At 19.4% G+C, this 18,123-nt stretch overlaps 2 protein-coding genes across 2 annotated transcripts, besides 27 other annotated features; both read right to left on the bottom strand. All coding sequences in view use genetic code 6, as the record gives it.

Annotated features, from left to right (window-relative positions):
• IMG5_001290 (hypothetical protein) lies at nucleotides 1–9,663 on the bottom strand (the record flags this gene model as incomplete). The annotated part of the gene is made up of 11 exons (XM_004040156.1): nucleotides 1–529; nucleotides 603–826; nucleotides 873–1,343; nucleotides 1,396–1,757; nucleotides 1,801–3,904; nucleotides 4,005–4,589; nucleotides 4,645–5,379; nucleotides 5,433–6,620; nucleotides 6,809–7,712; nucleotides 7,818–8,581; nucleotides 8,683–9,663. The coding sequence occupies 11 exons, from the start codon at nucleotides 9,661–9,663 to the stop codon at nucleotides 1–3; spliced, it is 8,847 nt and encodes a 2,948-aa protein (XP_004040204.1).
• Nucleotides 551–598: a microsatellite.
• Nucleotides 3,918–3,957: a microsatellite.
• Nucleotides 3,942–3,989: a microsatellite.
• Nucleotides 6,702–6,766: a microsatellite.
• Nucleotides 6,707–6,807: a microsatellite.
• Nucleotides 7,729–7,814: a microsatellite.
• Nucleotides 7,910–7,949: a microsatellite.
• Nucleotides 8,593–8,650: a microsatellite.
• Nucleotides 8,642–8,678: a microsatellite.
• A 469-nt stretch (nucleotides 9,664–10,132) lies between the features above and the next one.
• Nucleotides 10,133–10,171: a microsatellite.
• Nucleotides 10,172–10,393: 222 nt separating this feature from the next.
• On the bottom strand, nucleotides 10,394–11,933 carry IMG5_001280 (Yip1 domain protein; the record flags this gene model as incomplete). The annotated part of the gene is made up of 8 exons (XM_004040155.1): nucleotides 10,394–10,628; nucleotides 10,680–10,822; nucleotides 10,867–10,950; nucleotides 11,159–11,206; nucleotides 11,274–11,358; nucleotides 11,433–11,516; nucleotides 11,742–11,815; nucleotides 11,880–11,933. The coding sequence occupies 8 exons, from the start codon at nucleotides 11,931–11,933 to the stop codon at nucleotides 10,394–10,396; spliced, it is 807 nt and encodes a 268-aa protein (XP_004040203.1).
• Nucleotides 10,634–10,687: a microsatellite.
• Nucleotides 10,639–10,687: a microsatellite.
• Nucleotides 11,052–11,131: a microsatellite.
• Nucleotides 11,056–11,141: a microsatellite.
• Nucleotides 11,060–11,144: a microsatellite.
• Nucleotides 11,934–14,909: 2,976 nt separating the features above from the next.
• Nucleotides 14,910–14,935: a microsatellite.
• Nucleotides 14,936–15,495: 560 nt separating this feature from the next.
• Nucleotides 15,496–15,539: a microsatellite.
• A 181-nt stretch (nucleotides 15,540–15,720) lies between these two features.
• Nucleotides 15,721–15,771: a microsatellite.
• A 460-nt stretch (nucleotides 15,772–16,231) lies between these two features.
• Nucleotides 16,232–16,280: a microsatellite.
• A 251-nt stretch (nucleotides 16,281–16,531) lies between these two features.
• Nucleotides 16,532–16,561: a microsatellite.
• Nucleotides 16,562–17,360: 799 nt separating this feature from the next.
• Nucleotides 17,361–17,424: a microsatellite.
• Nucleotides 17,362–17,436: a microsatellite.
• Nucleotides 17,362–17,447: a microsatellite.
• Nucleotides 17,362–17,456: a microsatellite.
• Nucleotides 17,388–17,455: a microsatellite.
• Nucleotide 17,457: 1 nt separating the features above from the next.
• Nucleotides 17,458–17,582: a microsatellite.
• Nucleotides 17,583–17,641: 59 nt separating this feature from the next.
• Nucleotides 17,642–17,681: a microsatellite.
• Nucleotides 17,682–18,123: the final 442 nt, after the last annotated feature.

The following is an 18,123-nucleotide window of genomic DNA, read 5'->3' as shown; positions in this document are numbered from 1 at the left end:
TCAATTTTTTATTTTTTTTGGACTTTTTACTTTAATTACATTTTCAGCCATAAAATTTTTTATAGTAATATTCTAATGTTTAATTAAATTTAATTAGTCCATTTTATTATTTATCATACTTTATTCAGCAACAGGTGGATTATATTTAGGTAAATTTCCTTTAACTAAATAAATCCTTTTTTAAAAATGATTTTAAATTAAATTAACTATAATAATAAATTATTTATATTACCACATCATTTCTTCTGTTTAGATTATAAGTTTACCACTTTTAGGCTTTCCATATTCTATGGGAGTAAAAGATATAAAAAAGGTAGTTCCTTCTCTTCCATATTATTCTAATTCCCCAGATTTAGGAGAAACAGTGAATTCAGCATCTGAATCAGGAGTAAATGATGCAGTAAATGGCATATAAGATTTAGATTTATTTGTTAATTTAAAAGATACAGTAGATGTTTTATTTAAATTAGAACTTATATATATTATATCATCTTCTTTAGATTCTGTTGCTTCAAGTATTATTTTAAATCTTTATTTATTTTATTTTAAAATATATATATATATATATATATATATATATATATATATATATATATATTTACTTCCATCTTCCCCCACATTATCTAATTATGTTAATATCAACATTTTATTTGAAAGGTTTTAAAGGGCTAAATTTAGCCGAAAAAATAAGTTCATCTTAAGGATTTTCTAAATAATTCTTAATAGCTTTAATAATTAAGCTTTATTTAATTAATTTACTAAACTCTTTTGGAAGTTCATCTAATTCTAAAATAAAAGGATCTTAATTTCCTTTAACGTCTATAATCTAAAAAAAAATTGTAAAAGTAAAATAAAAAATATATATATAATACTCCGGGAAGTTTAATTTTGATTTCTTATTCACTTTAAGATCTACATTAACTTTTTAAATGATAAATAACTTAATTAACTACACTTTCAGTAATTCCTTTAAGTGGATATCTCCAAGAAACTTTATCATTCATGGTAACAACAATTTCAGCATAAAAAGTATTGATTTCCCTTGGTGAAAATGAAAAAGGAATTTAAATTACATTCATTCCAGGAACTTAAATAATAGCTTTTTCAGATTTTCCTTTAGTTATTAATTTGAATGTATCTTATCCATTTACCATTATTGCTGTTACGCTTATCGATTCTTTGAAAGGATTTTTAAAATGAATTGTTGATGAAAAATTTTTATTTAGTCCTACAGACACTATTATTTAAGGAAATTTAGTTGGAGGTATGCCTATACCAAATAATAAATATTTCCAACTTCCTATTTCTTATGTTTAAATTTATATTTCTCCATTTTCTTATGTCTTTTTTTTGAATAAATGTAAATATTTATATATAATATTTTTTTAAATAAACATCTAAATTTGATGGCATATAAATTATTTTTATTTATGTTCTAGATTATGGTTTAAGTATTATATTATCAGGAGAAACTGCAAAATTAGTTGGATTATTAATTATTGCTTAAGCTTTAACTTCTTTCTCAGAAGGATTTTCTAAATAAATTTCATGACAGTCCACTTTCCCTAACTCGCATTTTAGCAAATTAAGTCTCATAGGAATATTTTCTTCAGAACATAAATTTAACTCGTACCAAATTTCCCCTAAAAATTCATTGATAAACGCAATTGATCCTTTTTATTTTCCTACAAACAAAGGTGCGAAAACTAAATCATATTTAGCCAATGAATTAGCAGGTATATAAAGACTATTTTCACCTAATTAATTTTTTTTTGTTTAAAATAAAATAAAAAAAAATACCTATTAATCCACTTCCAGAAATCGCCACATCGAAAATAACAGATTTATTAAGCGGATTTTGCATTTCAATATTAAAACTAACCGCTTGTCTAATAAAAGTTTAAAGATCAATTTATTAATCTGCTTTCGGACTTTCAGTATTTAAAAGAATAGTATACCACAAATACTTATTATCGTTTTCATAAAAAGTAATCGAACCAGTATATTATCCACTTAAAATAGGCATAATATTAAGTACATACTTAATTTTTTTTCCCCCTTTTATACTAATAAATTTATCTCCAGAACAACCAATGAGATCAGTTTCAACTTTATATGTAACTTCCCGATCTGGATAGGGATTTTTTATTTCAATTTCTTTAATAGTTTATTATTTAGCCTTACAATTTATCACAATATGATCTTCAGCAACCGGTTCTTCTCCAAAACCCTTAAGAATATACTCAAATTAATCATTAGTTAAAGGATTATATAAAGTAAGCTTACTTTCAGCTTCACAAATCCATACTGGAGCGAATTTAATAGGAAAATAAGCTGTGGATTTTTTCTTTATGATAAAATTTTACAACAATGCGCTTTAAGTTTAAAATAAATTACTGTTATTCCCTTCTTGGGTAATATGGACCCTTATATTCCATTCTTTATCGGAATTATTAACAATAGGGATTTCCTAAACAATAGAATGTCTTGCTGGTACTCTGAATTCCAAAATAGCTTTTATTGGTTTTGGAAAAGAAGTGACTTCACATTTGTATCTCCTGATGTCTGTTTTGGTTGCATTTTTTAATACTAGAAAAAATCTGTAATCTTTAACAGGATATTTAAATATAAATTAAAAATAAAGTCTATTTATTCCTGAACCTTGGTATAATCCTGAATTATTATTATCTTCTATTTATTTATTTTCTTTTCGGTTGATTTTATAAGGATTAGAAACCGTAAATGTATTTTTGATTGAAATAAAAGAAGCTGGGGGTTATATTTCTACATCATAAACTACTGTATCTGTGGAGCCTCCCGGGAAGTTTATTTTCTCATTTTTAATAACTGAAGATTGTGTATTTTTACCCACTACAGTATTACTAATTCCTTATTCATTTTTAGAAAATTATTTATCTCTATTTTTTTCAATGAAAAGCTATTCTACATATTTTCTAGCCTTTATCATATTATCGTTTATATGAGAAATTTCTTACTCATATTAATGCGGTTCGTCAACATAAATAACTCCATTTGAATTATTGGGAAATTTTAAGATTTCGTTTGTAAAATTTGGCTAGTCTACATTTCCTATTATTTCATGTTAGCATTCTCCAACATTTGGATCTCGAAAAATAATATAGCTTTGTTAAGTTTCTAATTATAAAGGAACAAATATTATTGGAATATTGACAGTTTATTATTTCAGAACTTTAATGCAAGACCTTTAGCAGAAAAAAGCAGGGAAAACATTATTATTATTAAAATTATTTTATTAATTAGGAATTTGTAATTCAGTATTTTATGAAAATTAAGTCTAATTTAAAAAGTTTTTTTTATTTTTTTTATCTTCCGAATTTTTATAATTATCAGAAATTAAAATAATCTAAAAATCGGCATTTTATTAAAATTTATTTGTAAAACTTATAATTTTTTCAAATGGTTCATATAAAGGACTACTTATATTCCATGTAAAATCTGATACTCTACCTGTTATTTAGGATTTAAGTTCAAATACAAGAGCGGCAGCACATACATTGCTCTCTTTTTTGTTTGTAAATCGTATTTTTGCACTAACAGGTTCTGAAACTCTAGAAACAAACTTCACTTTATATTTATAAGCAACTAAACCAGGTTCTATAACGAAGCTATCGCCTCCTTCTAATTAAAAATCTCCTTATGGAGGATCTAAATTTACCCAAAAACTTATAGGTTTATTTGTAGGATTAGATAATTCGATATTTTTAATTACTTCTTCTCCTAAAACACATTAAAATACTATAACTTATTCTTTAGGAATGTAATGCGGCAATGAGTGAAATAACTATATACTTGATAAAAGAATTTCTCTCATAGAAGGTTTAGCAAAATCATTAACAACCAAATGTGTTTATAGGCCTATTTACTAATATAAAAAAATAAACATATATTTATATATATAAATATAATTTCATATATTCTCTTATATTTTTATATATTTTCATATATTTATTTATATAATTTACATTTAACCCTTATATTAATTTTTCAGCATTAAAATTAATTTGTTATATATTACTACAATTTTATCTCATTTATTAGAAATATTTTTAACAAGATTTACCTATATAAGCTTATATAGCCGTTGCGAAAATAATACCATCTGAAAAATCTTCATCAAAATTTCTAATTCTTCTATTAAAATTAGGTTAAATAACCTCAAATTAAATTTAAAACCAATGTAAAATAATTGCTTCATTTAAATTAATAAAATTACTTCCTTCTAGATATTCAGGAATATTTTATTTATCAGGAGGTATTCCTTGCATATTCTTGAATGCTTTTATATTAATTTTACTCAAAAAATATATTTTTAGCATCTGATATATTAAAGTAGTCCATGCATCAATAGATATATATTAAAATTTCTATTAAGTAAGCTTAAAAACAGAAGGACTTAAATACGCAATTATTTTCTAAGGTAATGTTTTCATATAAAAAATATAATCGCTATATGAAAATAAATTTTCGGGTCTAATATGGTTTAATAATGCGCCTTCGCTTTTAAGGCTTCTAATTAATTCATCATACTGTTTATATAATTTATTTACCTAAAAAAAAATATATATACATATATATTTAATATTCATAAATATTTTTTTTTACTTTTTCTGTTCTTTTAATCAAAGATTCAAAATTTTATTTAAAAGGGAAATTATTTTTTCGGGTTAAATATATAAGAAGCTCAAATAATTAACTTCCGTTATTTTCAATAATATTAATAGGAAAACTTTAAATAGGCGAAGTGAATACATGAAAATTAAGCCATCTAGTTAAAAATTCAACATTTTATTCCAAAAACTAATTCTATATGGGTGTATAACCTAAAATTGCTCTCATAGATCCGTTTCCTCCTCCATAAGAAGAAAGTGTTTTGTTCGAAAATACACTAGTCGCTCCTCCAATTATTTTTCTTTTACCCGAAGGTTCGTCATTGACTGAATTTATATCATTATCCCATTCTTAAAGCATAATAGGTGCCCTATCGTGATCTAATTCAATTTTATATTCTCCCTAACACCTTTATAAGTAAGAAAAATTCGAGAAAAGACAATTATCAGTTGTTCCTGAAATATATATATCATAAATTCGATCCGCATGGTCATAAAATTCTATCCTTGTAGTAAAAGAAATCGGTTTTTTGCTTATAAAAGAGGCCTCAACTTTAATTTTAGTTTTAGATATTCCCAAATTCTTTCCTTCTGGAAAATCCAATTTTAAATTAAGTTTTTATAAATCATCTATTATTCTATACTTTAAATTTAAATTCTCATATCCGCAATTAATTATTCTAAAAACACATCTAGATTCTATATCTAAAGGAACAACAGGTAATAATATCTATTTTTTAAAAAAGAAATATGTAAAAATAAATACATATATATATTATAAACTTATTTTCTATCAAATTAAATTTTAGGGAAAGCGCCTTCGCCTTTTAAAATAATATCCATATAAGCGACATTAACTTAAATTTCAGGATCATCCACATATAAAGGTAATGTTACTTTATAATTATCTTATTCAAAAGGATTAAAAGAAACAGTTATAAATTTAGTTTCACCAGGTCCTACTTCTCCACTAGAGGGACTAATTTCGAACACTTTTCTTTGTTCAAGAAATGTAGTATCTATTCTCCATTTAACTGTATTTTTATCTGGATTAGAAAAAGATAGTTATTTTTATTTTCCCAATGAAACTTTATCTGGTTCAATGATGATTTTTCTTTAAAAATCTAAAATTTAAGGATCTATTAAAAATTTGGGTTTTAATCCTCTACAAATAACCATTTTATTAAGTCCTGGGATAACTCCATAATTTTTAAGAATTATAGGAATTCTAAATTTGTATAATTTGAAGTTTTTGGGTAAGAATTTTAATTAAAATGAAACTTTTTGTCCTGCCTTTATATTCAAAAGAAAGTATTTAGGCTTTTTATCATCATCGTTTTAATTTTCAGAAAATTAAGAAGACCTTTCATCATCATCAAAATCGATCTCGTTATTATTATTATTATTTAGTTTATTTAAAAAAATTTATTTTATATTATTTTATTCAAATAATTAAGATTCTTCTTATCCTTCCTCAATAACATGAAGAAAACTTTCGTCTTAATCATCATCTTTTATAGGAATAATTTCCAGGCAATCTATTCCGTCTTTTTAATTTTCTCCGGCATCTTCCCCCGTTCTTAAATCAATAATCAATTAAGAATTTAAAATTGATTTATTGACAATGTTCATTAATGCCTATCCTGGATTACCTAAAGTTGTTATGTTTCCAAAATCAAATTTATCCTCCTCTATTTCGATTTCAGGTATTATCGTCTATACAGAAAACGGTAATTTAAGTGTTTTTCCTCCACGAATATATATTAAGATTTCACCTTTTATTTCTTATTCTAATTTAGATAAGAATTTTATATATATAATTTTAGATTCATCAGGACCTATTTTACCTTAAGGATTTAATACTTCTAAACAAGATGGCAGTTTTTATTAATATATACAATATACAGCTTATTATCTACTATTATTTTTAATTTCAAATTATTTATTTTCTATTTATGCAACAGGTATTTACTATAAATGTTGATTAAAATATTTAAAAAAAAAAATTATATAAATAAATATATAATTTAAATATATTTTAATAAAAATATAATATTTATTTATATATTTTTATATTTTTATATTTATATATTTTTATTTTTTTATATATATTTATACATTATTATATTAATATATACTTATATATGTTATTTATTTACCTTTAAATCAAGTTAATTAATTTTTAAATTACATCTAGCCTCAATAAAAGTACCAATACATTTTAAATATTAATCCTATCCATCTATTACTTTAAGAATAAGTTTTTCTTCTTCAGTTCTTTAAATATTTTATTAATTATTATTTTATTAATTCATCGTAAAGCCTGATGTAGAATTTCCATTTATAACCGGCACAATATTTGATGGTGTATATGTAATAATACATTCAACAATACCTCCGCCAGCCTAAACTATTCCTTCTTCAGGTTTAACACTAAAACATTTGTTAGCATTATTATTTATCCAGGAAAACTTCGCATTTGCATTTCCATTATTTGTAAGTTTTATACTTTCCGAAGTCGTCATTTCAATGTTATCATCACTGAATGTCATTTTAATTTAGTTTTTTGACATTTCGAGTTTTACTTATTCTATATTTGCCATAACTTAGAATTCGAACGGATGTTTTTCATTAATAGTATATTTTATATTAGTTTTAAGTGCACCAATATTTTTTGAATTTAAGACAACTTCAAATCCAGCTGTTTAACCACTTGGAATAATTTAAGTTTATTAATAAGTCTTTTTAAAATCATTTCTATCAGTAAATAATTTAACCGAAATAGAAGTTCTTAAATCATTTCTTACTTTAAAACATTTCAAGGATTCAGAATTAACATAAACATTGCCAAAATTAATATGAATTGGTCCAGCAAATATCTTCTATAATTATTAACCGGTCAATTATTAACTTGAATCTCTTATTTCAGAATGATTCTTAGGTTCACTGGGAAATTTTTTCTTTATCATAACATTAGGATTCATATCAAATTATTTATTTTCATCCTATTTAAAAGGTTCATATTCATCAATAGGCTTTGTAACAAAAAGTGTTTCTTTAGCTCTAATATAAAAAAAAAATATATTTATATATATATATATTTATATATATATATATATATATATATATATATATATATATATATATATATATATATATATATATTACTCAGGTAATTATAACTGAGGGACTGAAATATTTGTATTTACCATACCTACTTCATATTCATAATCTATAGGAGCATCTAAATTTCGTATTCCATTATTATTTGTTTTAATCTAATTATTATTGTTTTCATCTTCATCTATATCTTTTTATATATCGTCTTCAATTCCTAACATTTTTAGTTTTTCTTTCATTTATTCGAATTTTTTTTAAATTATTATATCTTTTTCTTATTTAATCCTTTCGTGTCTTTAATTTTTTAATTCATTATTATATTTCTATCTATTATCGAATAATCTTTAAAAATCTTTAATTTTCTCTAATTAATATTAAGTATCATTTTTTATTTCATCCAGAAATTTCGGATAGACACCAATTTTAAATTTTTATAGACTTTTCGACAAAAATTATTATTATTATGTAGTATTATCTTCATTAAAACATTCATCATTACATTTCTCCTAATCTATATATATTTTTTCATAATCGTAATCTTCAGGTAAACTTTCAGGTCCTCGAGTTTACTTTATTTTATTTTTATTAATTTAAGTACAACTACCAAGTAATTTAATCTTTAATTCATATTACCCATCAATAAGTTTTAATACAAGATTTTATTTAAACTAACCTATACCTTTAGGTTTAAAAGCTACAATAACAACCATAGTTTAATCAGCTAAAAGAACAAAACTTTAAGGCTAAAATTAAAATCCAGGTACATTAGGAATATTAATATCTACAGATATTTCTTTATTTCTATTATTTATCTTTAACAAAAAATATATATAAAATAATTATTTAATAATAAATATAAAATTAATTTAATAATATATATATATATATATATATATATATATATATATAAAACTTCAAAAGTCATTTCCCTATGCTCATTAACTTAGCAACTACCAAACTAAAGTACATGTTTATTAATTTTAACCATAGGACAAATTCCTCTCCCAGTTAAATGTAAAATAGTAGGATCTTATGTTTCTCCTTCAATCTCAAATATAGCCGAATATGAATAATCTTAGATTTTCAAGGCCATTTCTTATTTATCTAGTGAATATTTTTACGTCCAAACCTTATTATCGTATTCTACAATAGCCTGACATTAAAATACCAATTTAATTTACGAATAACTATTAATGAAGCCTTCTGAAGGTTCGCAAAACATTATTTTTTCCGTGAGTTCTCTTCCGAAAACATTCGGTGGTTACACATTAGTGATATCATCTAAATTATATAAAAGCCCATATTTAAACCTAGTTTTAAACTTGTATTTTTTCGGAGTATTATTGACTAAAAATCCAACAACTTATTTCCTCTACCCATAATAAAATACTCCAAAATCAAACTAAGATATCTAATTTCCCCCTTCATCTATTACAAATCTATTAAAATCAACCGAAGTGGCATTTATATCTATAAATTTCTAAATACACTACGCGTCTGTTATAACATCTATAACTCCGCGGTAAATGCCGGCTTCTTATGGTGTATAAGTAAAAAATGCTTCGTATTCTTACCCTGCTTTTATTGAAAACTAGGCAGGTTGGAATTATATTTATTTACAGTCATGACATTTAAGTTCTACTTTGCAACTTGAATTTCCCTCATTTTTAAATAATATGTTTTCCTTTTTTTCTTTTTTTAATTTCACGAAACCTAAATTTATAAATGGCTCGAAAATTAATTAACCGCAAGTCGCATATGCGTGCAAAGGGATATTTCTTTCATAACCATTGTCTGATATTATCTGTATCATATCATGAATATCCTCTGCTGTTTAGGTCTCGAAAGTTATTGTTAGTTTCATTGCTAAGCCAGCCGCTATAGCCCCTTACATATCATAATCAACCCTAAAATAAGCCGTTTGAGGTTAAAATATACGAATTCTTCGGGCTGTTTTGGTTAAATTTCTTACATATACAAAAATTTCATATGTTTAATTTATTTTTATGTCTTTAAATATTATCTCGCTAGGTTGAATTTCAATTGGATCTTGATTTGATATAAACTTTAAGGATTTGTTATTTAAAAAACCATTATTTGTTTCTAATAATTTTTTGCTAGACATTGTTTAATGAAAATTATTATAATTTGAATTTTACTCATTAATATTTGTTTTGTTAATTAATTAAAATAAACTTTTTTATGATATTTATTAAAATTATTGCTTTGAATTAGTTAATGTTTAACTTTTAGGTAAATTTCGGTTCTAAGATTAGGTTTTGGGTATATTTCTTTAATATTAATTTTTTTTTTTTTTTTAATGAATATCAGGAGTTAATAAAGGAAGCCTTTATTTATCTTCTTTTTATTTTTACATCTTTATTTTTGATTTTATTTTTAATCACAGTTATATTTTTAATTTTTTTTTATATTAAATTAAATTAATAATTTTAAAGTTAAAATATGTTAATTTATAATTTAATTAATAAATTATAAACTAAATGAATATTAAATTTTTAAAAAATATAATTTGATATTAATAAAATCCTTATATATATTCATAATTTTATTATATAATAATTAACATATTATTCTCAATATGTATTTTTATACAATCTTTAATTTCAATGATTTCCAAAATGAATATGTTCTAAAAATTTCTTTTATACTTATGATTAAGTATCTTCTTCTTACCAAAAGAATAAGATTTTTTAATCAGTAGAAGATGAAGAATATATTTATTTAAAGAAATATAATTTATACAAAACCATAGTAACAACTTACAAAGAAATAATAGTAAATAATACAATAACTTTTTTAGAAGTTTATCCTTCTTATTAAACTAATTTATTAATTTCCCTATTTAAAAATTATAAAAAAATATAAGAATATTATAAAAAATAAAAATACTTATAAAAGTTATTAATTAAAAATAATATTGATGCAAGAACTGCATATGAAAATAAACAAATTTAAACAATGGTATAAGGTATAACAGATAATATTGAAACAGGAATAAATACGAACAAACTATATCCATAAATACAATATGTCTTTTTATAAAAAAATAAGATTCAAATATATATATATATAAGACTTAAAAAAAGCTAAGGCCATTATTCCCAAATATTTTCATCAAAGTAGCAACAAAAGAAGGGACTAAAATAGCATACATTAAAACCTTTATATATAAATAAAAAAATTAATATATATATATATAAAAACGGATAAAAAATTATAAATATATATATATATATAAATTTCAAAATAATAATAATAAAAATAAAAAAATATATATATATATGTATATATTTATAAAAATATATATATAAATATATATATTTTTATTTATATATATATATTTTTATATATATAATTAATAATATTACTAATGTAAATGCTATTTTTAAATAACTAAACTTGAATTAGAAATCTTGCTTTTATAAATTTAATATTTATATTTTATAAATTTTTCGATAAATATAAATATAATTATTATTTTACTTTATTCACTTATAAATATAATGATAAATTTCCTGAAGCATATAAGCAAAATATTAATGTTATATATATCCATAAAGGTCCATATCTATATTTTTTTATAATAAATAATTTATAAATTATTAATTATATTATAAAATATATTCTTTTTTTAAAATATACAATTCAGGATTTTCAATTTCAAAAAAATTATTTTTGCAAGGTAAGATTGTCATATTACTCTTTTCATTACACCATAAGAGGATACTTTATCAAAAAATGGTCTAAAATATCTAAATATAAATTATTTTTTATTTTTTTAAAGCTAATTATAAATTGTTGTTTAAATACTCTAATGTAAAAATAGAACAAATTTTTTCTTTAAAACTTTCATTATTCTTAACTTCTTCCTATTATTTTTATTTTTCCTAATCTTCTTTATTTATATATTGATTCAAAGCGAACTAAACTAGCTATTATTATAATTTTAACTTTACTTATTCGTCCAAAGTATAATATATACTTGCCCCATCAACCTTGTTTTATTCAGTTAAATTTAAATTACTCTTTATTTTTGATTACAAATATTTATATTAATTAATTATAAATATATTTATAATTTTAAATTACTTTCATAGGACTATTTCCTGACTTTAATTCAGATAAATTATTATTGCTAATCATTTTTTTATAAGTATTTATTAATTTTCTATTTTTTTATATTTATATTTTTTATTTAATTTATTATAAATAAAAATTTTTAATAATAAGAGTTATTTTTTAACAAATAAATTTATTAAATAATAAATCGATAAAAATAAGTTTATAATAATTATCTCAAAATAATATTATTTTATATTATAAGTAAAAAAAAATGATTAATTATTACTTAAATTTAATTATTAATGTATTATTTATAAATATAAGCTAAAAATAAATATTTTTATTATAATCATAAATTAAAATTCGAATGTATATCATGCTTTTATAAATAAGAATATTAATGTTTATTTTTTATTTTTTATAAATTTTATAAAATATTGTTTTTTTAATTAGAAAAACTTTATATACAAAAATAAACATTATTAATGATATATTAATATCTTTTTTAACACTAATTAAAAATATAATTATTTTATATATAGAAATATATTTAATTTTATTAAGATATTCACTTAATTTTTTTAATAAAAAATGTAGTTTATTAAAAAAAACTAATCAAAATTATTAGCTATAGGCGGTATAGTAACAGCTTCCTTAGGTTTATTATGGCTTTAAAAATAAGCATCTAAGTAATCATTAAAATAAAATATAAATAACATATTTTACTAATTCATTGACGCACATATATCAGATAATTAATAAGAAATTGAATAAATATCCTTAAAATATTAATTTATGTATTCAGAAATATTACTTAAAAATCAAAATTAAAAAAAATCAAAAGAACATTACTATATAAAATTCGTAATTCAATCTTTTTAAATTTTCCAAAAGCAACTTATAGATTTAAACGATAAAGATGCCATTGATGAATAAAAATAAAAATAACAAAAAGAAGAATAACTAATAAAAAAAGAAACATCAGCATATAAAAACCTAATGTAATTAATTTTAAATACAATAACAATTTAACAACCAGAATACGACACAAAAACTTGGTTAAGAAAAATATTTTTATAATAGCAAAAAATAACCGAAAAAATAGATATTTTTGATTTATTTTTTGTTATTTCTCATTACACATGTGAAGAAGATGTAATAAATTTCTTCAAAAATTACATTCTAGATACAAATAATGAATTTTTTAAAAAAAATTTAATGTAAAAAATAGTCAATAATACATAAACATGTTATTATGAAAAAGAAATAAAAACCGATTGTTTTTATTTGAGCAATTTTTTCGTTTTGTTTTAAGATAAAAACCTTGTAAATTAAATAGAATAGAAAATAATAGTTGATAATTTTCTGATGCTAGCTTTTTGTATTTCTTAACGAAATAAAGACTTAACATCATTTGTTAAATATGAACTTTTTTTTAAATAATGGATAGAATTAGGTTAATTACTTATTAAAGGAAAAAACTTTAATGACGAATCTATTAAGGAAATTTATAAAAGTATATTAACAGTTTTATTAACACTTACAATTTCTTTTAATTTAAAAAATGATGAACTTCCTGAATTAGCTAGTATTTATGCTTCAAGAATTATTATATATACATCTGTTATTTTAACAGCAGATTATATGATTTATACTTTAGATTTATTTTTTAGAAATCTAAGGGAATAAAATAAATTTTTTTAATATAGAGATACTTTTGTTTAAATACTTCATGATTATATTTTAGATTTACTTTCTTTTTATTAATAGTATAATTCTTCGAATTTCCATAATGTACTAATAGTAAGTATGACACTTATTATTTTACATTCACATGATTGTATTCCATCTTCTAAGACTATTTAGTAATTTTGGAAAAACATTTAGTTGAGAGATGATTAAAAAGTTTTAAATTTAAAAGAACCTTACTTTAGAATGAGTTTAACACCTTTTTATGATGCTGTAGGTAAACTTTAAATATATTATATTATTTTTTTTATTTTTTTATATAAAAATAAAGGATTATAAGAAATTATGGAATCAATAATATCTTAATATTCATAAGAACATATAAAAATAGTTAGAAAATCTTTAACTTTTATGATAAGTAAATCTTCTATTTATTATAGATTAAAAGTAATAGGTTATTAATTTTAAATATTAAGTGAAGAATTTGATGAAGAAGAAATGCAATAACATATAATGTAATAACTATTTAAAATAAAGGACGAATATTCAATATAAATTAATTCTCTTCATATACTTGAAAAAATAATGACTCCGATTCACTATTTAAATTAAATCGATATATAAAAAGATATCAAAAGCTAAGAAGAAATTTAATTTTTAGAAAAGGAGATTGAAAAATATATTTAAATAGGAATAGAATACTTGAAATTCGCATTTGAAGGTAAAGACATAACAAAAAAAGAACTTTTAATGTATTTAAGAAATGGTTTCTATTTAAAAATAAAAGAAGAAAACATTTAAAATTATTATGATTTCGAAATAAAAGATGGTGTTTAAATATGCAAAAGTAAAAAAGATTATTAAAATATAGAAAATGTTTGTCTTATATTTTTCGATAAATAATTCTTATTGTAACATTTTAATGAAAATTAAATAAATGATTTGGAAGCAAATCATCAACTTTATAATACTCTAAGTTATATAAAAGAAATTTAGTTGAAATTATTCACTAAAGCATTCGCTTTAAATTATTTTATTAATGGTTTACTTAAAAATGAAAAAGTTATCAATTAAAGATTTTTAAGTAAGGCTGTAGTTATCTATGAGTTAATTCTTGACATATTTCAATATAATTAAGGATAAGACTTTAAAAATAATGCTTCTATTATATAAGATGAGTTAATAAATAAAGATGATATATTATTAAGGTTTTAAGAATTTAATGATAAATAAGTTAGTAATGAATACTATAAAAAAGAATTAAATACAAAAATTCTATTAAGATTAAAAAATAAGATATAAAAACTAAGAAATGTTTGAAATTCTTTTATAAAAAATATATTAATTATAAATTAAAATAAATATAATTATATATATATATATATATATATATAATAATTTTATATTAATTTTTTTATATAAATATCTTATGAAAATAAATATTTTATTTATATAAAAAAAATGTATTTCTTTAATTTCTTGTAAAACAATTTAATTGATAATAATTTAATTAAAGAAAATTAAAAAATAAATACAAAAATTAATTATTAATAAATCTTTATCTAATTCAATTATAATAATTTAAATTATATTTTATTTAAATTAATTAAATTTTTAATAATAACTAATTTTTGCTATTTAACTATAAAAAAATAATTAAAATTAATTATAATAGAAAAAAAAATTATATTAAAATATATTTTAATCTTTTTATTAATTTTATTAATTAATAGACATGGAGGAATTATAATTAAATAAACAAATATCAGAATCAGGATTAATATAGAGTACTACCTTAAAAACAATTAGAAATTTAAAAAAAGCATTCAGAATAATCATAATAAAAATCAAATAATTAAATAGATTTAAATTAAATAATACAAATTTCATAATCTGTTTAAAACTTTGATACACTAACATAACATTTAAATTAAATAATGGAATAGTAAAAGAGATATGTTAATATAGATATAGAATATGTTAAAAGTTATATAATATCTAAAAGCAATATTTTATAGAAATGTAACTAATTATAAGATGTTTTATAATCATAGAAATTTAATATTTATTTTAATGATTTTTTACAAAAATTAATATATTAAAATGATATAAATTCTTCTTTTACAAGCTTAGATTAGAAAATGTTTAATTTTATTGAAAGTTTTATTATCAATTAAACATAAAAATATATTGAATAATAAAATATTAATAAAAAATATAAATAATAATAACATAACTTTTAGTAATTTATTGATTAAAAATTAAGGTAACTTAAACATGAAAAAGTAAATATTAAAATTGAATGAATATAAAATATTTATAAAATTAATAAAATATAATTATTTAAGTATAATATATAAATTTAATAAACAAACTAATATCGTAATATTATATCGAAAATATATAAATTAATTATAAGTAATTTCAAAAATTTTACAATATTGTAAATTGTGGAAAGCGTCGCAATATTAATTTTCTCAGCTTTTTGTAATTATTTACACTGATTTTTTATAATATGAAGTTAATATTAAATAATTCAAATATTTTTTACTTAATTTTGGAACTGTAAATATTTTTGACGATAACTCTATATATATAAATAAAAATTGAAATTATTAAACTTTTTACAATTTTTATAAAATTAAAACTATTAATAATAAACACAACAAAATAAAATGATATTTAATTTTATAAATTTTAATTGTAAAAATAATTATAATGTTATAAAATAAACTTTTATTAAAATCATTAAATACATATAAATAAATTTACTTAAGAAATTAAAAATTTTAATATAAAATATATTTATAGTTTAAATTATAAATTATATAACTCCCTTATAAAATTTATTTTATTAATCATAATTTTAATTCTTAGATAAAAATAAAATATTTAATACAATGTATATAAATTTTCTTAAAAAATAATTGATATTATAAATAAAATATAAATTATTGATAAAATAAATGCTTATATAGATGAAAAAGTAAAAATATTAAATATTAAATATAAAATATTAATAAATTATGTAAACAAAGTAGAAAATAATTTCAAAAATAAAAATAATTTTGATTATTAATATATATGCGCAGTAGAATATGAAATATTTTAAAAGATAAATTATTTGAAATAAAAAAAATAAGAAATTAGAGGAAAACTTAGAGGTATTAGTAAATTATGCTTATGGTTGAAAAAAAAATTTAATAATAATCTTATAATATCAATAATATATGAAAATATGAAACAATTAAATTAATACTTTCAATATTTCGGAAGATAAAAAACTTGAAAAAATATTTATATCGTTTGTAATTTTATATAATTATAAAGTAAATAATTAGAATTTATAAGTTTTTTTAAATATATAGAACACAAAAAATCTAAAATTAATAAATTTATGTTAAAATATTTATATTAATAGGAATTGTTTGTTTTTTATTATTTAAAGAATAATATTTTGGTTTCATTTATTTATTTTTATGATTAAATTTTAATTATTAAATTCTAATAAAGATAAAAATAATATTTTTTATCTTTTCATTTTTTTAGATTTTGATTTTTATCTTCAATTCCTTTTTAATTTTAATATTCTTCGGGAAAAGCTGCTTAATCCATTTTTAATAATACTTTTTATTATAAAAAATGAAATTTCATAGATATTTTTTTAAATAATTTATTATTTTCCAAAATTCTAGTCAAAAAAGGAACTTCAGGTGCGTCTTTAGCATCTCTAAATAAAGATAAAAAAAATTTAAAGTTTCTCATTTTTTTTTATATTTATATTTTTAATAAACTATAAAAAAAATTACTAAAAATTTCTAAAAAATAATAATAATAAAATAAAATAAAATAAAAAAAAAAAACAATAATTATAAAAATAATATAACAAAAAAAATATATTATAAATAAAAAAATTTTTATATTTATATTTTATATTTATATTTATATTTATATTTATATTTATATATATTTTTTATATATAATTAAATATATATACACATATATTTTTATTTATATTTTATTTTATTCTTATTTATTTTAATAAAAAAATAATTTTTTTTCTATCTTCTAATTTTTAATACTTTTTAAAAAAATACTTATATATTATATTTATATATATATATATTTATATTTAAATATTAATTTAACAAACTTTTAAAAATTTATAAAAAAAGTATGAAAAAAACTATCCCTAAAAAATGTATTTTTAATAAAAAAACATTAATTATTTTTTATAAATATAAAAAGAACATTCATCATTTATAGTAAGAAAAGATTCGATGTCTTAATAATAAAAATGTGATAAATAAGAATAAGATTACATATTATACAAATAATACGATTTATAATTTTAGCAAATTCTAACAAAATTATAATTATTTCAACAACCAAATAAATTAGACACAATATAAGAATGTGAAATAAAAGAATTTTGTCAACGAATTGCAGTTTTAGTTCATGATTGGAATAAGCAATCAAAAGAAAATTAGGAAACATTTTGCATAGAGAGTATTTTATAAGGAATAGTATGTATAATAATGCAAATAGAAAACAAAAAAAGTAAAATCCGCTTACTAAATTA

The sequence above is a fragment of the Ichthyophthirius multifiliis genome, assembly GCF_000220395.1.
Source record: "Ichthyophthirius multifiliis unplaced genomic scaffold scaff_1120509249393, whole genome shotgun sequence".
Classification (NCBI taxonomy): Eukaryota; Ciliophora; class Oligohymenophorea; order Hymenostomatida; genus Ichthyophthirius; species Ichthyophthirius multifiliis.
The sequence above is the reverse complement of the archived record's forward strand: the minus strand, read 5'-3'. Positions and strand labels throughout refer to the sequence as shown.